At 43.6% G+C, this 16747-nt stretch overlaps 1 protein-coding gene across 4 annotated transcripts in view; it reads right to left on the bottom strand.

Annotated features, from left to right (window-relative positions):
• The window catches only part of L3MBTL1 (L3MBTL histone methyl-lysine binding protein 1), a 44019-nt gene that overhangs the window by 19060 nt on the left and 8212 nt on the right, over nt 1-16747 (bottom strand). For all 4 annotated transcript variants that reach the window (XM_083618533.1, XM_083618534.1, XM_083618535.1 and 1 more), the window contains 8 exons: nt 11744-11907; nt 9461-9684; nt 8566-8713; nt 7172-7316; nt 5912-6038; nt 5223-5310; nt 3113-3204; nt 1687-1791 (listed from right to left, as the gene is read on the bottom strand). In XM_083618533.1, coding sequence (XP_083474659.1) covers nt 1687-1791; nt 3113-3204; nt 5223-5310; nt 5912-6038; nt 7172-7316; nt 8566-8713; nt 9461-9684; nt 11744-11907 — 1093 coding nt within the window. The remainder of the gene's footprint in view (nt 1-1686; nt 1792-3112; nt 3205-5222; nt 5311-5911; nt 6039-7171; nt 7317-8565; nt 8714-9460; nt 9685-11743; nt 11908-16747) is intronic.

The raw sequence follows: 16747 nt of genomic DNA, 5'->3' as shown, positions 1-16747 counted from the left end.
AGAAAGGGACATGCCATCTCAATAAATGGGTTTTCATTCTGCAACTCTTTCTGGATAGGATAAGCCAAACTTACTTGTTATTTCCATCCCTTACCGGGCTGGTGCGTCAAAATTCTGACATGCTGGGTCCAGCAACCAGTTATTTTTCTACCTCCTGAGAGGTAGGAATCTGGCACAGGTAAATGATGCTTACATCATAGTTTGTACATTTCCCAGTCTGCGTGTAAAATCTACAATAGTGTGAGCATTTACATTTGATTTCTAACTGGTACATAGCTGCTTTCTATCTCAAATTAACAATGTCTAATGAAATGGGTTCTGCAAACACAGGGATGGATCCGAAGTTCAGTGGGTCTAGTCTAACCCCTGGCAGGCAGCAATGGGGCTTAACAGGGAAAAGCATTCCAATATATAACAGCGAGACTGTTATATGCACAAAGATGGAAAGATACAGCCTTACCTACTACGGTGGAATGGTTTATAACATTATTGGACTTAGCCAAGATGGCAAAGTTAATTAGAGACAAATCATTACTGACATTTATTAAAGATTGGAAACTTTTCCTGGACTTTTTGAGTAAAAGAGAAAATGAACTTGTAATATCTGAATTTGAAGATTGAAAAAATATTTTATTTTATTTTCCATTTTATTTTCTCTCTCTTTTTTCTTTTTCTTTTCCTTTTTCCTTCTTTTTGCTCCTGTTTTTTTTCCCTTCTTTTTTTTTAGATTAGATTTTAAATGTGTGTTTTTTTATTCTGGTGTATTATATAAAGATACTTTGTATTGGGCCTGAACTTTTGTATAAGTATCAATAAAAATAGATATGTCAAAATAAAAAAAACAGAGCAGAAGAGCTATTGTCACATTCAGAGCCCTGCCAGCTACAGTTGGCAGGTGGGAATTAAACTCCAGTATTTTTTGCTATGTCAGCTCCAGGCAGGTGCAGCAGAGGTCAGGATCAGACCTGTTGCATCAACCTTCTGGTACCTGGACCAGCTCAGAATACAGTGGATCCCTGGCCAGCCCAGCTTGAGCCTGTTTAAGGGATATATTCCAAACACCAGCAGCCAGACCTGTGGTAGGTGCTCTTGGGAGATTCACAGTGGCCAAAGCCCCAACCAGCAGATCCCAACCCAGCCCAGCCGAGTTTGACAAAGGGCACCTCTGCCTCATCCTAACCCCTTACAGTACAGCGGTTTGGGATTCTGGATTGTTCTGCAAGTTTGGCTTGAACCCAGAGCCTTGGAGTGCTCCATGAAGTGAGAGTCTACAAAACCCTTTGCAAGGATCTGATAACTCCATTTCAGGGAGATCTGTGACTTATTTAAGCCTTGTACTTCAGCAAATGCTCATAAAACAGATCTGATGGTGCTGTGCTCTAGTTGTATTTAGAATAGCCAGAAAGAAACCCAGAGGGAGGCAATGGGTGGTATCCTACTAACATGTCCTGTTAGCACAAGGATTTCAGCATGCCCCCTGGCCCCTGCGTCCTCCCCCAATATGCAGGTCCTCCTAGAACACATTTAGGGCATATGCAGGGGAAGGAGACGGGAGAGAAGTCCCATTACACAAGCGGAAATCCATGCGCCGGTGGGGCGCATTACTCAGTGCTACTTTAGATGCAACCTATCATGGCGTTCAGCAGCTCAGATGCAAGAGAATGCAAATGGACAGACCCATCTCACCTCGGCCACAGTCAGGATGAAGTACATAGAAGGGTGCTGAGGATCGATCCCCTCCAGTTTCATCCCCACTTTGAAACCATTCTTCTGCTGGGGGGTCGACTGGTGCTAAAAGGAACAAACCACAGGAAAAGGTGAAAAATGTTTTATTGCTATTGCTGGGCTGCTTGTCTTTTACACCGTTCACCCAATGGAATTCTGCATTATATCAGGGGGGAAATGGTTTGCAAAAAAATGTGTGTATTGGGGGAAACAGCATACAAAAATGTGTGTATTAGGAGAACTTATCATTAAAATGCTGTTGGTTTTCATGGGAACTTAAAAACAACAACAACCTGCAAACTGATGAGGACATGTGTAGAAGATTGAAAAAATGAGGAACTGAGAGAAACCAAAACTGGCATATGCATAATAAAGAATTGGCTTGCCAATCATGGTTTGTTGGAGTGAAACAAAGCATGAACCTTGGGTTTGGACACAGCACTAAGTCAAGGATCATAGTTAGTTTTTCCCCTGCAGGAATAAGAAGGCCCAAACCAAGCACACATTATTTGCCTAATACTCCATGCTTTATGTATGAACACAGCCTTTATTAAAACACACACAAAGCAGCTCCAGAGAGGTGTATGCCTTGAGTGATGTCACAGGTACTAGTTAATAGACCCCTGCAGCAGCCATACACACAGCTTTTATTCTCCATCTGGGAAGAGGAATCAGATTCTCTCAGGCTTAGCATGAAGTGTGCTGAAAATGTGGAAGACTGGTTTATCTAGAACACCCAGCAGGATGGGGAAAACGTGTACGAAAATGGGGAGTAAGTGATGCAGCCTCCTCACTAATCCAAAAATACTGCCTACATGGTCAAATCAAGTTAATCTCAAACAGAGCGCTTCCAATGGATACATTAAACTACTATGGATCACTTAAAAAACATGTAATACTTTCAAAAGAATACACTGTAGATTCATTTTATTCCCTCAACAACTTTTTAGAATTACTCTCCCATGTGATTTTCCACTGACAGAAAAGCAAAAAACAAACAAACAAAACCCCCCCTGAAAATAAATGGAAGTGAGAAGAATCACATAAAAGCATGATTAGACTTTTAAGGAAAATAAAGCAAAATCCATGATTAAATTGTTGAGTTGGAAACAAGGACACATGGGTGGAAGGCAGCAGAAGATAGAGACTGACTCCTAACGGAATAAGAGGTTTCCTCACACTTGGCCATATTTACATTCCTAATTTACCCAATTTTTATTTCAGTCTAACTGCTACAGATTCTCACAAAGGATCCTGCAAACTGTGGTCAGTAGATGGTGCTAAGAATTCTTTGACAGAGATCCCTCTCATGGAACTACAGTTCGTAGAATTTGCTGGGATTAGGTACACCCACAGATGACAGAAACCAGGGACACTGTTAACTCACTTCCTGGAACAGATTTAGAGGAGCAGCAATGGCTTTCTGTTCTTCAAGGTAAGATGCCCAGGTCCAACCTTCTGTCTTCTCCTCACTGGAAACTGAGAACAGCAAGACAAGGACCAAATTTAAATGGTCAAAGCAATAATAGCTTTATTGGCATTTAGACATTTTGGGGGCAAGGTTCAGAAAACAGGAAAATGAGTTCCCCTGTCCTGTCCTCTCTTGGTGCTGCCCTCCTGCCACACATACAGTGGTACCTCGGGTTAAGAACTTAATTCATTCTGGAGGTCCGTTCTTAACCTGAAACTGTTCTTAACCTGAGGTACCACTTTAGCTAATGGGGCCTCCCACCGCCGCCCCGCCGCTGCCGTGTGATTTCTGTTCTCATCCTGAAGCAAAGTTCTTAACCCGAGGTACTATTTCTGGGTTAGTGGAGTCTGTAACCTGAAGCGTCTGTAACCTGAAGCATCTGTAACCCGAGGTACCACTGTACTGCCATTTATGACCCTCAACTACTTCCGCCTTTTGAAGACACAGTAATTGAGGGCAGGACAAGTGATGTATGTTACCCAAAAGCATGGTGTTCTGACTTTGATTCAGCAGTTGCCCTCTTGCTGGTCAGACACTGGGAATATAAGAAAAACAGCTGCTGGATTAGACCAAAGGCCCATCTAGTCCAGCATCTTTTTTTTACCATAGGAAGCCCACAAGCAGGGCAGGTGAACTGTAATGTTCTCCCCCTGCCCCATGTTTACCAACAGCTGTTATTCAGAGGCATACAAGTGGCCATTGATAGCCTTAACCTTCATGAATTTGTCTAGTCCCCTTTTAAAGCTGTCCAGCTTGGTGACCATCACTACATCTTGTGGTAGCAAATTTCATAATTAATAATCATAATCATAATTTTATTATTTGTACCCCACCTGCCCCAGCCACTCTGGGCAGCTTCCAGCATATACAGAAACATAATAAAACATCAAACATTATCTTAGTGCATAATTTAACCATGCACTGTGTGTAATAATAATAATAAAAAAAACTTCCTTTTCTCTGCCTTGAATATCCCAGCATCCATCTTCACTGGATGACACCAGGATTCTAGCATTAGGAGAGATTGGAGGGGGGAGACTTCTATCTAGTTTCCCTCCACATTATGCATAATGTTACTCCATCATGTGACAACTCAGTTAATGGGATGCTGGCCAACCCTTTATAATCATGAGTGGATTGCATTTCTGATGCAGTATATAAGGAAAGCACTTCCTATATTGAGCTTCCCCTTTTCCCCAAGGCGGCAGACAGAGGGCAGATGGGTGGACCCCTCCTAGAACGTTTAGTTTTCATTATGTTAATTAAGGCTTTGGTCCTCTCTCTACTGAAGCATCAGCAAAAGCAAGCAGGCTGTATTCTCCCCACTTGCACAGTATGAAGTAAACCTCTTCCTGCCTCCCAGTGCGCTGGTCAATCAATGCAAAGGGATGACTTAGGAGACTCAGCACTAACAATGTAATTGCATTACACTGTTGCTTTATTGAAACGATTCAATCGATTAAATAACTTTAAATGTAATAGACTTAAGTATTTCATTTTTTGCTCTTTTACATTGACTTACAATAGCCTCCAACAGCACCACCACCATCTCTCCTCTGCACCCAAACTACTAATACTTTCTAGCTAAATGCCTCCCGCCTCCAGTTGTAAGCTAATGGCAGGGACTGCCATACAAAAATATTATATGAAGCCAAAAATCCAAGTTGTGTAGACAGATACATGCACTTGCTTGAATGGTTTAACTGCTAGATATAAATGTAGGAAATAACAACAACGACTACTTCTAATAATGTCTATTTTATGGTTTCAGGTGTTTCTGTGTGTTTTGTAATCTCTGCAGCGTTCTGAAATGCACCACTGGATCATAAGACTCTAGAAGAACTCTTGATTGACTATCCGATCAGGAACTTCTAAACCAAACCCACTCCATCCCAATACAGTTTACCCTCCACCTTCCAGAGAACAGGAGTAAATAAGGAGTGCCACACTTTATTTACGCAAGGAATCATCTTAGTAAACAGAAAATCTGAATGGCTTGAGCAAGAGATCTATGCCATGAGCTTACCAGGCTGACTTGTGTTCCATTCGTCATGCCCCATGCTGCCAGCAGGAAGTTCTCCTCCAGAGCCATTTGTCTCCTCTTGCTTCACTTCCTACACCATACAAACAAAAATCAAACCTTCCTACTCTGAATTAATTTACTGCTAACTTCAGACTCCCCTATTTATCCACGTGAAAGGAAGTCCTAAGGTAGTTGCTGTAAGATCAGTTTCCCCATAATAAAACAATACTGAAATTCTGCATCATTTTATGCTATCTGTGGGCTCCTCTAGACACCTTGTTTATTGACCATTCATCCTGATTTGCTTGCACTGAGCTTATGCAGAGCTTAGACTATGTCTGGTCTTTATTGCGCATTCCTCCTGGTTTGCTTGTGGGGCATTTATATGCCTTCTATTCAGCATTCATTCTCCCCACACTTTTCAGTGCATTTCCCCATCACTTTCCAAACTGCAAAAAACCCAGCTATTGTCAAGAGTAGATTTGTTGCACTAGGACAGGAGAGAGCTCTAATCCACTTTAACAGTGCATGTACATTTGAATCCCTCACACAAGTTTTGATAGTCAAAGTATTTTTAAAAAATCAGTTAGAAACAAGTCAGTCAGGTCAATGAAATGAGGAATTGTATATATGAAAACAAAATGTTGCTTAGGGACCTCTTGCACATATATGGAAGAACACCCCAGCTGTACCATTTGCTCTGATTCTTCCTCTTCCTCCTCGGAGGGGCTTTGGTAATCTTTCCTCTTCCGCTTCTTCACTGGCTTGAGGATTTCAGTGGAGTTGGTGCTGCCAGCAGAATTCTCCACGATGACAGACCTACAAAGCAAAGCAAACCTTTGCAGACTCAGGACTTCTACCGCCAACCATGTTTTCCAAGCAATGGGAACTGCTTGGCCTTGAGCACTAGAATCGGCTCCTGCAACAATATTGTGATCGCTGTAGAAACTGAACGAAGGAGGCAAAGCCTCACTTTGGAGGGGATTGACTTCTTAGGGAAGCAAGACCTATTTGTACCAACCAGATAATATTGTGTTGGGCTAAGAAGATGAGAGGTTCAAGTCCCTGTACAGCTGTGAAGCTGACAGGGAAGCCCATAGTATGTCAGCATATGCTCCGGCCTACCTCACTGGCCTGTTTTAAGGATAAAATGTGATACCCCAGCCCTGTCCCAACAGGCTGCCCTGTTTAGGGAAGCTTTTAATGTTTAATAGGTTATTGTATTTTAGTGTTCTGTTGGAAGCCGCCCAGAGTGGCTGGGGAAACCCAGCCAGATGGGCAGGGTATAAATAATAATTATTATTATTATTATTATTATTATTATTATTATTATTATTATTAATTATTACCACTCATGTAAGTCACTCTGGACTCCCTGGAAGCATGGTGAGACACAAATGCTATAAATATTGCTCTTAAAACCCTCCTAGATGTGTTGCCTCTCTTTCATCCTACAAATCAAGTCACCAGCAGTCTGCGCTCTGCCCACCTTCTCAGATGCCGACACTTCAGCTAAAAGCCAAGGGGAAGACATCATGAGGTAACTTGTCCCAAGGGGCCTTTTTCTGATGAGGAAGTGCAGACAGTCATGGAGGTGGCAGAGTGCTGGAGAAACGTTTAATGGAAAGAAGAAACATGCACACTACTCTTGGCCCATTTGTGAGCTCAAAATCCCCCTGAATTCTTGTGACTGAGGCAATAAAAATGGACGTCTCTTCTTCTTGAGAAACTGGGGCAGGGGAGCACATTTCAGCACAGGAGTAGGTTTAATATAACCCACCCAAAGGAAAGAGAGCTTCCAGTCCTGGCAGATACACAGCAGCATTTCTTTCTCTCCATTTCTTCTTTCTCCAAATCAGAAGAATTAGGAATATGCAGAGCTGCAAAATTCCTCCCCTCCTGCTGCCTATCATGCAAGGATAGCGTCTCCCCCCCCCCCTTCTTTTTTTTACCTTTCTTTGAATTGCCGGTGGCAGTTCTCACTGCAAAACCCTCTTCCTTCCTGGGCTGACCCTGAAACGTTTCTTCGGCCGCAGGTGCTGCAATGGCACAGGCTGTCCACGGTTGGCAGCTTGGGAGCCTCTGGGACATCAGAGTCTAGGGAAACCAAAAGAGAAGCAAAAACTCAAATGGGCCACATTGGTCACAAGCGAACTCAACAGCAGCAGGCTGGCCAGCTGGCCAAGATTCTGGCGTGGTTGTCTGAGCACTCGTGTCAGAAGCACAATGCTAAGAACCAGCTTTAGGTTGTCTGCACAGTGACACACAAGCTCAAAATTTTGCCTTGTAACAAAGCACTCAGAGACTAGATAGAAAATAAACTCAGGTAACCCGAATAACTAAGACTGCATAGATTAGTGGTTCCAAATCTTTTTCACCCCCACATGGACCACCTGAAAATTGCTAGGGGTGAACAACTGAATCATTTTTCTGCCTCTTGCAGCTACTGTAATGTCCCGTGCTACAAGTATCATTTATATTTATATTTTTATTGCTTGTGTTATTTCTTATGCATTGGATTTGTACTCTGTTGGAGTCACAGTGCAGTCAGTCCAAAATGGGCATTTTTTCACATTGCCCCTGCCTTTCCCTCTGCCATGCGTGATCTGCCACATTTTATTTCAGACATCATGTGAAGGCATATATATTTGTCCAGGTTTTCCCCAACCCATAAGATTGGATCCTTTCACCTCAGTTTTTATGTTGCTGGCTTAGTGTTTGTGCCCTGCTGAGAGATTTTAACCATTAAGCAATTTAGAAATGTTTTAAAATAAATCAATCAATGATCTTTCATACACACACCGCCGATTCTGCGATTTGACACAGACACCCAGTGTTCTCGAACAACAGTTAGGCCAAATTCACACCATACATTTAAAGCACTTTAAACCGTCATGGCTTACCCCAAAGAATTCTGGGAGCCGTAGTTTGCTTGCTAAGAGTTACTGAAAGACCCCCTGTTCCCCTTACAGAACTACAACATGCAGAGTAGTATAACAACAAATCTCTCTTCACAAGGAACTTGGAAAAGTAACTCTGTGAAGGGAATAGGGGTCTGCTAACAACGCCCTCCCAGGATTCCTTAGAGGAAGACACGCTGGTTTAAAGTGGTATCATAGTGCTTTAAATGTGTGCTGTGAACGCGGCCATCCAACAGAAAAAAAAATCTGAGGAACCTGTAATTATACATTTAAATCACACATTTCTTCACATGTGTGAAGCCAGAGAAGCATTAAGAGGTAGCAATATCACCCCAGCATTCTCATTATCACTATGGCCCAGCAGGGGCTTCTACAAGTGTAATTCCATGCAAAGTTTTGAACCCTTGCTGAGGAGCAATCCTCACCTTGAGTCACGGTGGGATTATCCTTGCTGAGAGGTGCTGCTGCCTCATCCTCTCCCTCTCTTTCTGAGTGGCATTCCTTTAGGGGCTCTGTTGGCAAAAGCTTGTCAGCACTGACCACTTTCAGCGTCCCATATTCATTTATCCGAAACTACAGCAATAAGAGAGGGAAGGTTAACAAGTTATAGGAGGAAAAAAAACCAAGAGAAATCTAGGCACAATGGCTGTATTGTGCTGGAATGAAATCAAGGCGGTATCATCAATACACCTGCATCCTGCCTTTGCCCCAACGAGATTAGGGAAAATGAACATGGGGCCACTCTATTTCATCCTCACAACAATCCTGTAAGGTAGGATAGATTGGAAAAATAGCTCAAGAGCAAGCAGTGAGTTTCGTGCTGTCGCTGAAGATTCCAAAGGGGAAGTTTAAAGTGCCACATTCAAGCAAAAAAAAAAAAAAAGCTCAGAATGCAAGGACCTAGCCTTCCACTATGTATAACCCTTTGTGTAATGTTAAGAAGCCTCTGGTGCTACCATTACTGCTTTTAGTGTCGCAGCTCCATCCCTCTGGAATCAGTTACCAACTAAAATTAGACAAGCACCCAGTGCCTTACTATTTCAGCATCTATTAAAGATATTTTTGTTCAAGAAGGCGTTCCTGGAAGTGTGACCCCGTCATTTTATGGAATAATAAATCGTACAATACTTTTATTGTTTTTAAAGAGTTTGTAGTGTCTTTTCTTATTTTTTCCTTTATTTTACTGTACACTGTTTGAGCAACGTTTGCTTCTAAAGCGATTTATGAATTTGAAACGAAGCAATAAATAAACCCAACGCTCCCTTAGAAAGCTGAGGAGAAAGGGATTTAGGAACAGCAAAGAGACTTTCTTCCGCTTACCCTCAGGTTGCTTCCGGGGAGAGTGGCCACTCCATCCTTCCATTCCAGAACCCGGATGGTGTTGCAGGTCTGAACTCCACTGATCTGGGGGATGACTGTCGCTGTGATTGGCTCGCTTCCCAGGCCCTCTCTTTGCCTCTCGGACCCCACGCTTTTCTGGGGTTCCCGAGGGAATCGCTGGATTTCTAAGGTGCTTGTTGGAAGGTTTACAGTGGTTGTGTTTGCTTGTGAAGAAGGGAAGGAAAGCAGTGTGTCACCACCATCTCCTGGCGCATGCATGTGCAAAACATCTCCCACAGCAGAGACAGTCAGAAGATTTCGACACAAAGGAGGAACACAGCATTACAGTCTGGGCAGAGTAGAGGGCTGGAAGAGAACATGGGTAGGGAGGATATGCCCAAATCCTTACCTATAAGGCAGAGGTGGGTGGGGGACCTGTGGCCCTCCAGATGTTGCTGGAGTCCAACTCCAGTAAGCTGGGTCAGGGATGAAGGGAGTTGTAGTCCAGCAGCAAAATCTGGGGGGCTGCAGAGTTCTCATCCCTGCTATACATGTATGTGATGTAAGATTAATGACTTCTAGAGGGATAGCTCAGGTGGTAGAGAATCAGACTCTTGATCTCAGGGGCATGGGTTTGAGCCCCACGTCGGGCAAAAGACTCCTGCATTGCAAAAGGTTGGATTAGATTGCCCTTGGGGGTCCCTTCCAACTGTACCACCCTATGAGTCTATGAAGCTTGCCAAGGCTTCCCACCCACTTTGCATAGTCCCACGTTACCATTATTTGGTGAAGAACAGCTTTAGGTCCCGGCAAAACAAAAACAAACTTGATAGTTAAGCCTACAAGCTTAAATTGCTCTCCTTAGTCTCAACATGTTACAGTCTGGATGCATGAAGGAAACGTTGCTTCTTCCTTTCCTACCCCAAGAACGCCGTGATCAATAGATGCAGAGCAAATTCAAGTCCTAAAGGCACATGTCTACTGCAAGTTAGATCATTACATCTTGGTTCGCGTTGCTTTTCTTACAGCACTTATCTACGCCATGAGATGTTTCTACAACTTTATCTGCTCTCATACCTGATCCGAGTTTTAAATGAATGGGCTGTATCCACAGTAGCACCGAGTAATGCTACTCATCAGTGCAAGGATTTCTGCTTGCATAATGAGACTCCCCCCTGCTCCCACCCTCTATTTGTTCTGGGGGCTCCCCCAACCCTCCAGAAATTTGACGGTGCGGGGTGTGCATGGCTGGAAGAGAGAGGGGGGGAAATCATGTTGCACAAATGGAAATCCATGCATACAGTGGTACCTTCGTTCTCAAACTTAATCCGTTCCGGAAGTCCGTTCCAAAACCAAAGTGTCCCAAAACCAAGGTGAGCTTTCCCATAGAAAGTAATGCAAAACGAATTAATCCATCCCAGACTTTTAAAAGCAACTCCTAAAACAGCAATTTAACATGAATTTTACTATCTATAGAGACCACTGATCCATAAAATGAAAGCAATAATCAATGTACTGTACTAGAAAATAAATAAGACAGTATTGCAGATGATAAAAATCAAAATTAATTTTTTTTCTTACCTGCACTGATGATATTCATTGTTTGGATGAGGGGCTTTTATCCATTTCCATAGTCACACAATCAAGCAATCAATCAGTAGCTGTACCGGGTTCCACACAGTCACAAAAACAAATTAACCGAAAAAGCCTCAAAAACAAAAACGGAAAAACAAATAGCAAAAACAAAAGCGCCAAACTGAATCCGTTCCGGAAGTCCATTTGACTTCCGAAATGTTCGAAAACCAAGGTGCAGCTTCTGATTGGTGCAGGGCCCCTGGAAACAATAGCAGACAGCTGCATCAGACGTTCGGCTTCCAAAAACATTTGAAAACCGGAACACACACTTCTGGGTTTTAGGCATTTGAGAACCAAGGGGTTTGAGAACCAAGGTACCACTGTAGATGGGATGTGTTAGCTGGACGCCACCCTCTACTTTGCTCACAAGCTTCAGAGGTATGCCTGGCAGGGGTCTGTGGGTGGGGGTGGGTCCTCGTTCACCACACTGCACACAGGCCAGCTTTGAATAACGTACCCTGAAAATGCATTCAACTGCAAACTGAACGACCAAACACACAGAACCCAATGGACAGAGCGGGTGGGATATTAGCTTTGCCTTTTGGGCCATAAACATAAGTTGTTGCCTTTTGGACCAGAAAAAATGGAAGCAATGGCAGCAGGAGACTCTGAAAATACAGTGAGATGCTTCAAGTTCCAAGGACCTACCTGGTATGATGAAGGCGGTTGCTGGTAGGTGGGCATTTTGCACAGTATTCTCATTGGCAACCAAATGGACACTGACTTCCCCTGTCGCGTTGCCTTTTGTGCTTCTTATCACTTCCATCTCTGCTCGTCCATCCATCACCTTGCCTAAGCCACACAGAACAGAACTGGAACACAACCAGGAAGAAGAGATCCCATTTAGCATTTGGGAGGAAGTGTAAGTGAATCACAGGCAACAGAGGCTGAACTTAAGATGTATCACCATTATTTTTCTTTAAAGGGACAGATATAGACAGCAGAGTCCCCTCTCATGCGAGATTTTGCATGCACATCTCTCATTTGTTTTTGCACACATGGATGGAATATTGGATGATCAAATTAACTATCCATAATGGTTAATCAATGTCTGTTTTTAACCTTTTTATGGTTTTATTCTTGTAAACTGCTTTGTTATTTTTTATGATATAGCAATATGCAAATACTTTTATAAATAAATAAACTCCTGCGCTAAGGATAACTATGACCATGAAATAGATACTTGTCCTGTTCCTGATGGGGCTGTACTTTCCTAAAGGATCAGGTCCACAACTTGAAGATGCTCTTCGATCTGTCTCAATGAATGGATGCAGAAAGTGCCTTCAATCATCTTGTCCGGTGCACCAGCTACAATCTTCCTGGAAAAACCCTTCCATCTTCTGATAACATACAGATTACATTACTGGAATGCATTTTGTGTAGCACTGCCTTTAAAGACTGTTTGGAAACTTCAGCTGCCTGCTTCCTGGTGCAGCTAGAAATGAATTTTTCTGATCAGTGCTAACAGAGCTTAATTTGCTGCCAGTTCATTTCTAGGCATGAAAGTGTTAATTTTTATCTCCAAGGCCCGAATGCCGTGAGCCTTTGCATGTTTAAAGGTAAAGGTAAAGGTACCCCTGCCCGTATGGGCCAGTTGTGACTGACTCTGGGGTTGCGCGCCCATCTCGCTTAAGAGGCCAGGGGCCAGCGCTGTCCGGAGACACTTCCGGGTCACGTGGCCAGCGTGACAAAGCTGCTCTGGCGAGCCTGCACCAGCGCAGCACACGGAAACGCCATTTACCTTCCCGCTATAAAGCGGTACCTATTTATCTACTTGCACTTAAGAGTGCTTTCGAACTGCTAGGTGGGCAGGAGCTGGGACCGAACGACGGGAGCTCACCCCGCCACGGGGATTCGAACCGCCGACCATACGATCGGCAAGTCCTAGGCGCTGAGGTTTTACCCACAGTGCCACCCGCGTCCCTGTTTACTCCGAAACAAATGATGTTCAACAGCGCTTGCTCTCAGGTAAGTGTGTACAGGATTGCACCTCAACTATGCAATCCTACACATGTCTATTTGGAAGTTAGTTCCACTGATATGAGTAAGGGAGCTGAGGTTTACTTCTAGGTACAGGGATGAACAGCTTTTTAGTCCTCAAAGGACGTTCATCCCCCATGCACTGTCCTTCCCTTATAAATCACACTGGCCCAGTGCAGGGAGGTCAGCAACATTCAGCAGCGGTTGGAAATTTTGCAGGTGTGGGTGTGTGCAGTTTGGGTACCTGCACAGGCTTCAATGAAAACCCTTGATGGCTGAACACAGTACATAGGATTGCAGTCTCCCAATCCTGTGGTAAACAGGACTGCAGCCCAATCAGTCACCCACTTATCTATGCGGCCCTTGGGGGCTAAAATGTTCTCCATTCCTGTTAGGTAAAGGTAAAGGGACCCCTGACCATTAGGTCCAGTCGTGACCGACTCTGGGGTTGCAGCGCTCATCTCGCTTTATTGGCCGAGGGAGCTGGCGTACAGCTTCCAGGTCATGTGGCCAGCATGAGTAAGCCACTTCTGGTGAACCAGAGCAGCACACGGAAATGTCGTTTACCTTCCCGCTGGTGCGGTACCTATTTATCTACTTGCACTTTGACGTGCTTTCGAACTGCTAGGTTGGCAGGAGCAGGGACCGAGCAATGGGAGCTCACCCCGTCGCGGGGATTTGAACCCCTGACCTTCTGATTGGCAAGTCCTAGGCTCTGTGGTTTAACCCACAGCACGACCCGCGTCCCACCCATTCCTGTTACACACCCTCAGATCTCTTACTGAAATCAATGGAACTTACACCTGAGTAGACATGTATAGGAATGCACATATTTGAAGGACCACCTTCTCCCAATACGAACCAGTCTGGTTATTGAGCACCTTCCCGGAGACCCAACTCAGGGCACCTTTACTTCTGAGGTGAGCGGACATCAGAAACAAGAACACATGATGGCACCACACCTGTTGTATGGAGTTTCTTCTCCTTACCACTTCACCTGACGCTGACATTTCAGCAGCAGGTAAAAGTGACTGTGTTTTCCGCGGGGTGGGGCGAGTAGATGAATTTTATTTATTTAGTAATTGATCTTGAGGAGTTTATGGCTGCTGGAAAACTCTGCTGTTTTATTTGGTAATGGTTGATTCTAAACCTAAGTTGTGAGCTGCCTGGAAAGTATTCAAATGTGGGATAAACATGTTTATATAAAACATATTGAAAGAGGAAAATACTCAAACACGAACTCTCCCAGGCTTCAGTAGCACAAGGGAGTGCTGCCATAATTATAACGTTTTTAAAGTCACAAATGGCATGTCATTGGTATGGAGAGGGTTGTGTCACTCATCAATGCTGGTATCATGGCAGTGTCCAATAATAGCTTGTTCACGCAATCGTATTTCACACAACACTGTCACAACCAAAACAACGGAATTTTCCCTGGTATGAGTGTGGAAAGCTGAGGAATCTCTGCAGGAGAAATGTAGCATGCAGCTCTGGATCCCCTGCAAAAAAAGGGGGAACAACGGTGCATTTATCATTGCTCTGGAAAGCCTCAAAATCCCTTTGGAAGCTTGGAGTCAAAAGCACAGCTGATCCTCAGTGTTCTTATGGCCACTGGAGGGCAACAGAAGAATGCAAATAGATGGTTATCAACTCTGTGGAGTTAAGAGTGCACATGTGTCATCAGTATGTTCTGATGAACATCCGAGTAGAACAGAAAAGAATACCAGAAACTGCAGTGAGAGGGATGTTGTCAGGGATACTGGACCAAAGTAGCATAGGGCAGTCTGGCCTCGTTATAACTTATCTTATGAAATATTTTTAAGAGTGAATTTGTCTGCATCTTTGCTCACATGTCACTGATACTTGAAACTGAGCATGAGGTTTTCCTTTCCACATGAATGGTGGGTTGTGTCCAAATTGAGAAAATTTCCATGGCTGGAGTCACCCCTCCTCATGTTCCTCCAGCAAGTAAATGTTGGCATTATGAGCCTGCACATAATGTTTCATTTGTTTGTTTTTAAATTTAATGTCTGGTACTCCATAATTCTAATCTTATGGGAGTACAGGAGATCAGAAGAGAACTCTTCGGGTCTGCCTGAGCTAGGGTGAACCTGGTTCTTGTGATAAAATTTTGTCTGCAGCTAATGGTTGCTGTTATAGGAAGTACTTTTGACTTAGTACCATTGTCTCCACCTGCCATGCCTCTCTTCTGAACTGAGTTTGCAAACTGACAGCTCTCACTGTATCGGATTTTAATGACACCCCTTTATAGATGCTGGCAGGAATTCCACTGAACAGGAATGACCCAGCGCCTACTCAGAGGGCTTAGTACTCCTGGGAAACAGGTTTCGTCTCAAGGTCTCAAACCAATTGCTTCTGGTAAAACAAAACAAAACAAAACAAAACTCACAACTCCTGAAATCTCTCCACAAATTTCTTTGCAGCTAGCCTAATAAAAGCAGCTGTTTTCATATAAACAAGCTTGTGCTACGTTTAAAACCCATCTGTCAGCAGCACACAGAGCTTCAGTCTTCAAACCTTGTTCCTACATCAAAATGCTTTGAAATCCACATACCAGCATTTGTCAGAAAGGCCTGAGAGACACCTCCAACAGCCACAGGTCTGGCTAGCCCCAAATATTATCTATTCAGACAGTCACAATGGGAGGCTACTGGGGGGGGGGGAGAGAGACTAAGTTCAATTTAACAAGGAGTTAGGTCTGCCACATCCCCACAAACCCTTTCTGCTGTACCTTTACATCTTCCAAGGCTGAAAGAAATCAATTCAGTATTTCTTTCCCTATGGAGAGGATGCAGAGATTAGAGCTCCTTCTTCTTCACCACATGTTATATGTGTTTGCTGATTCTGGATTACACTTCACGTGCCAGATAAAGAGAACTGTGATCCACAATACATCTGCTCATCTCTGAGGTGCCACAAGATGATTCTTTGTTGGTTTTGCTACAATGGACCAACATGGCTACCCTTCTGGAAATTAGCTCCTAATAATACAGTGAGAACTGCCTTGATGAAGCCGAGCAAGGTCCCATATATACCAGCATTCTTGTGCCTCCAGCAGCCAGTCAAATGCATTGCAGGACAATGATGGGCTAGCCTATCCCTTATTGTTTGTCCCTGCTATTGCACAGCACCATTCTATTTTGTGGTGCCGTTCTCAAGACACCAGATATAAAAGAAGCACACAGGCAATCACCGCAGCCTTTCAGAAGAGAACGAAATAGTTATTCAGTTGCCCCAGTTACAGAAGACAATACTTTTTTAAAAAAAAACAACCTATCTGATAGTTCAATTGTTGCTAAAATTGTGCAAGCACCAAGTTAGTAATTGTAGCATTATATTCCAGTCCCTGTGTAATAGATTTGGTAGCTTGCTACTTGGAGACTATGTTTGCTACTCTAAGAATAAACACGTTTGTGTTTGCGTTTTCTTTTAGTTATTCATCAGGGGAGATGCATAGTGATGGAAGGGGGAATGAGTGTAAAGAACTTTTTTGGGGGGGGAGCAAAATGTGTGTGAGGTGTGGCAGAGCACTGTTATGCTGGGAAGGCTGGTGTCTGCCGTTTTTAAGACTTATATCAGCTTTGTAAATAAGCCCACAAGCGTTACTAGCCTGAAAAATGGTTTACCAGGCTACTGGGAAGTGGAACAGAG

This window comes from Podarcis filfolensis (genome assembly GCF_964270895.1).
Source record: "Podarcis filfolensis genome assembly, chromosome: 6".
Lineage (NCBI taxonomy): Eukaryota > Metazoa > Chordata > Lepidosauria > Squamata > Lacertidae > Podarcis > Podarcis filfolensis.
The sequence above is the reverse complement of the archived record's forward strand: the minus strand, read 5'-3'. Positions and strand labels throughout refer to the sequence as shown.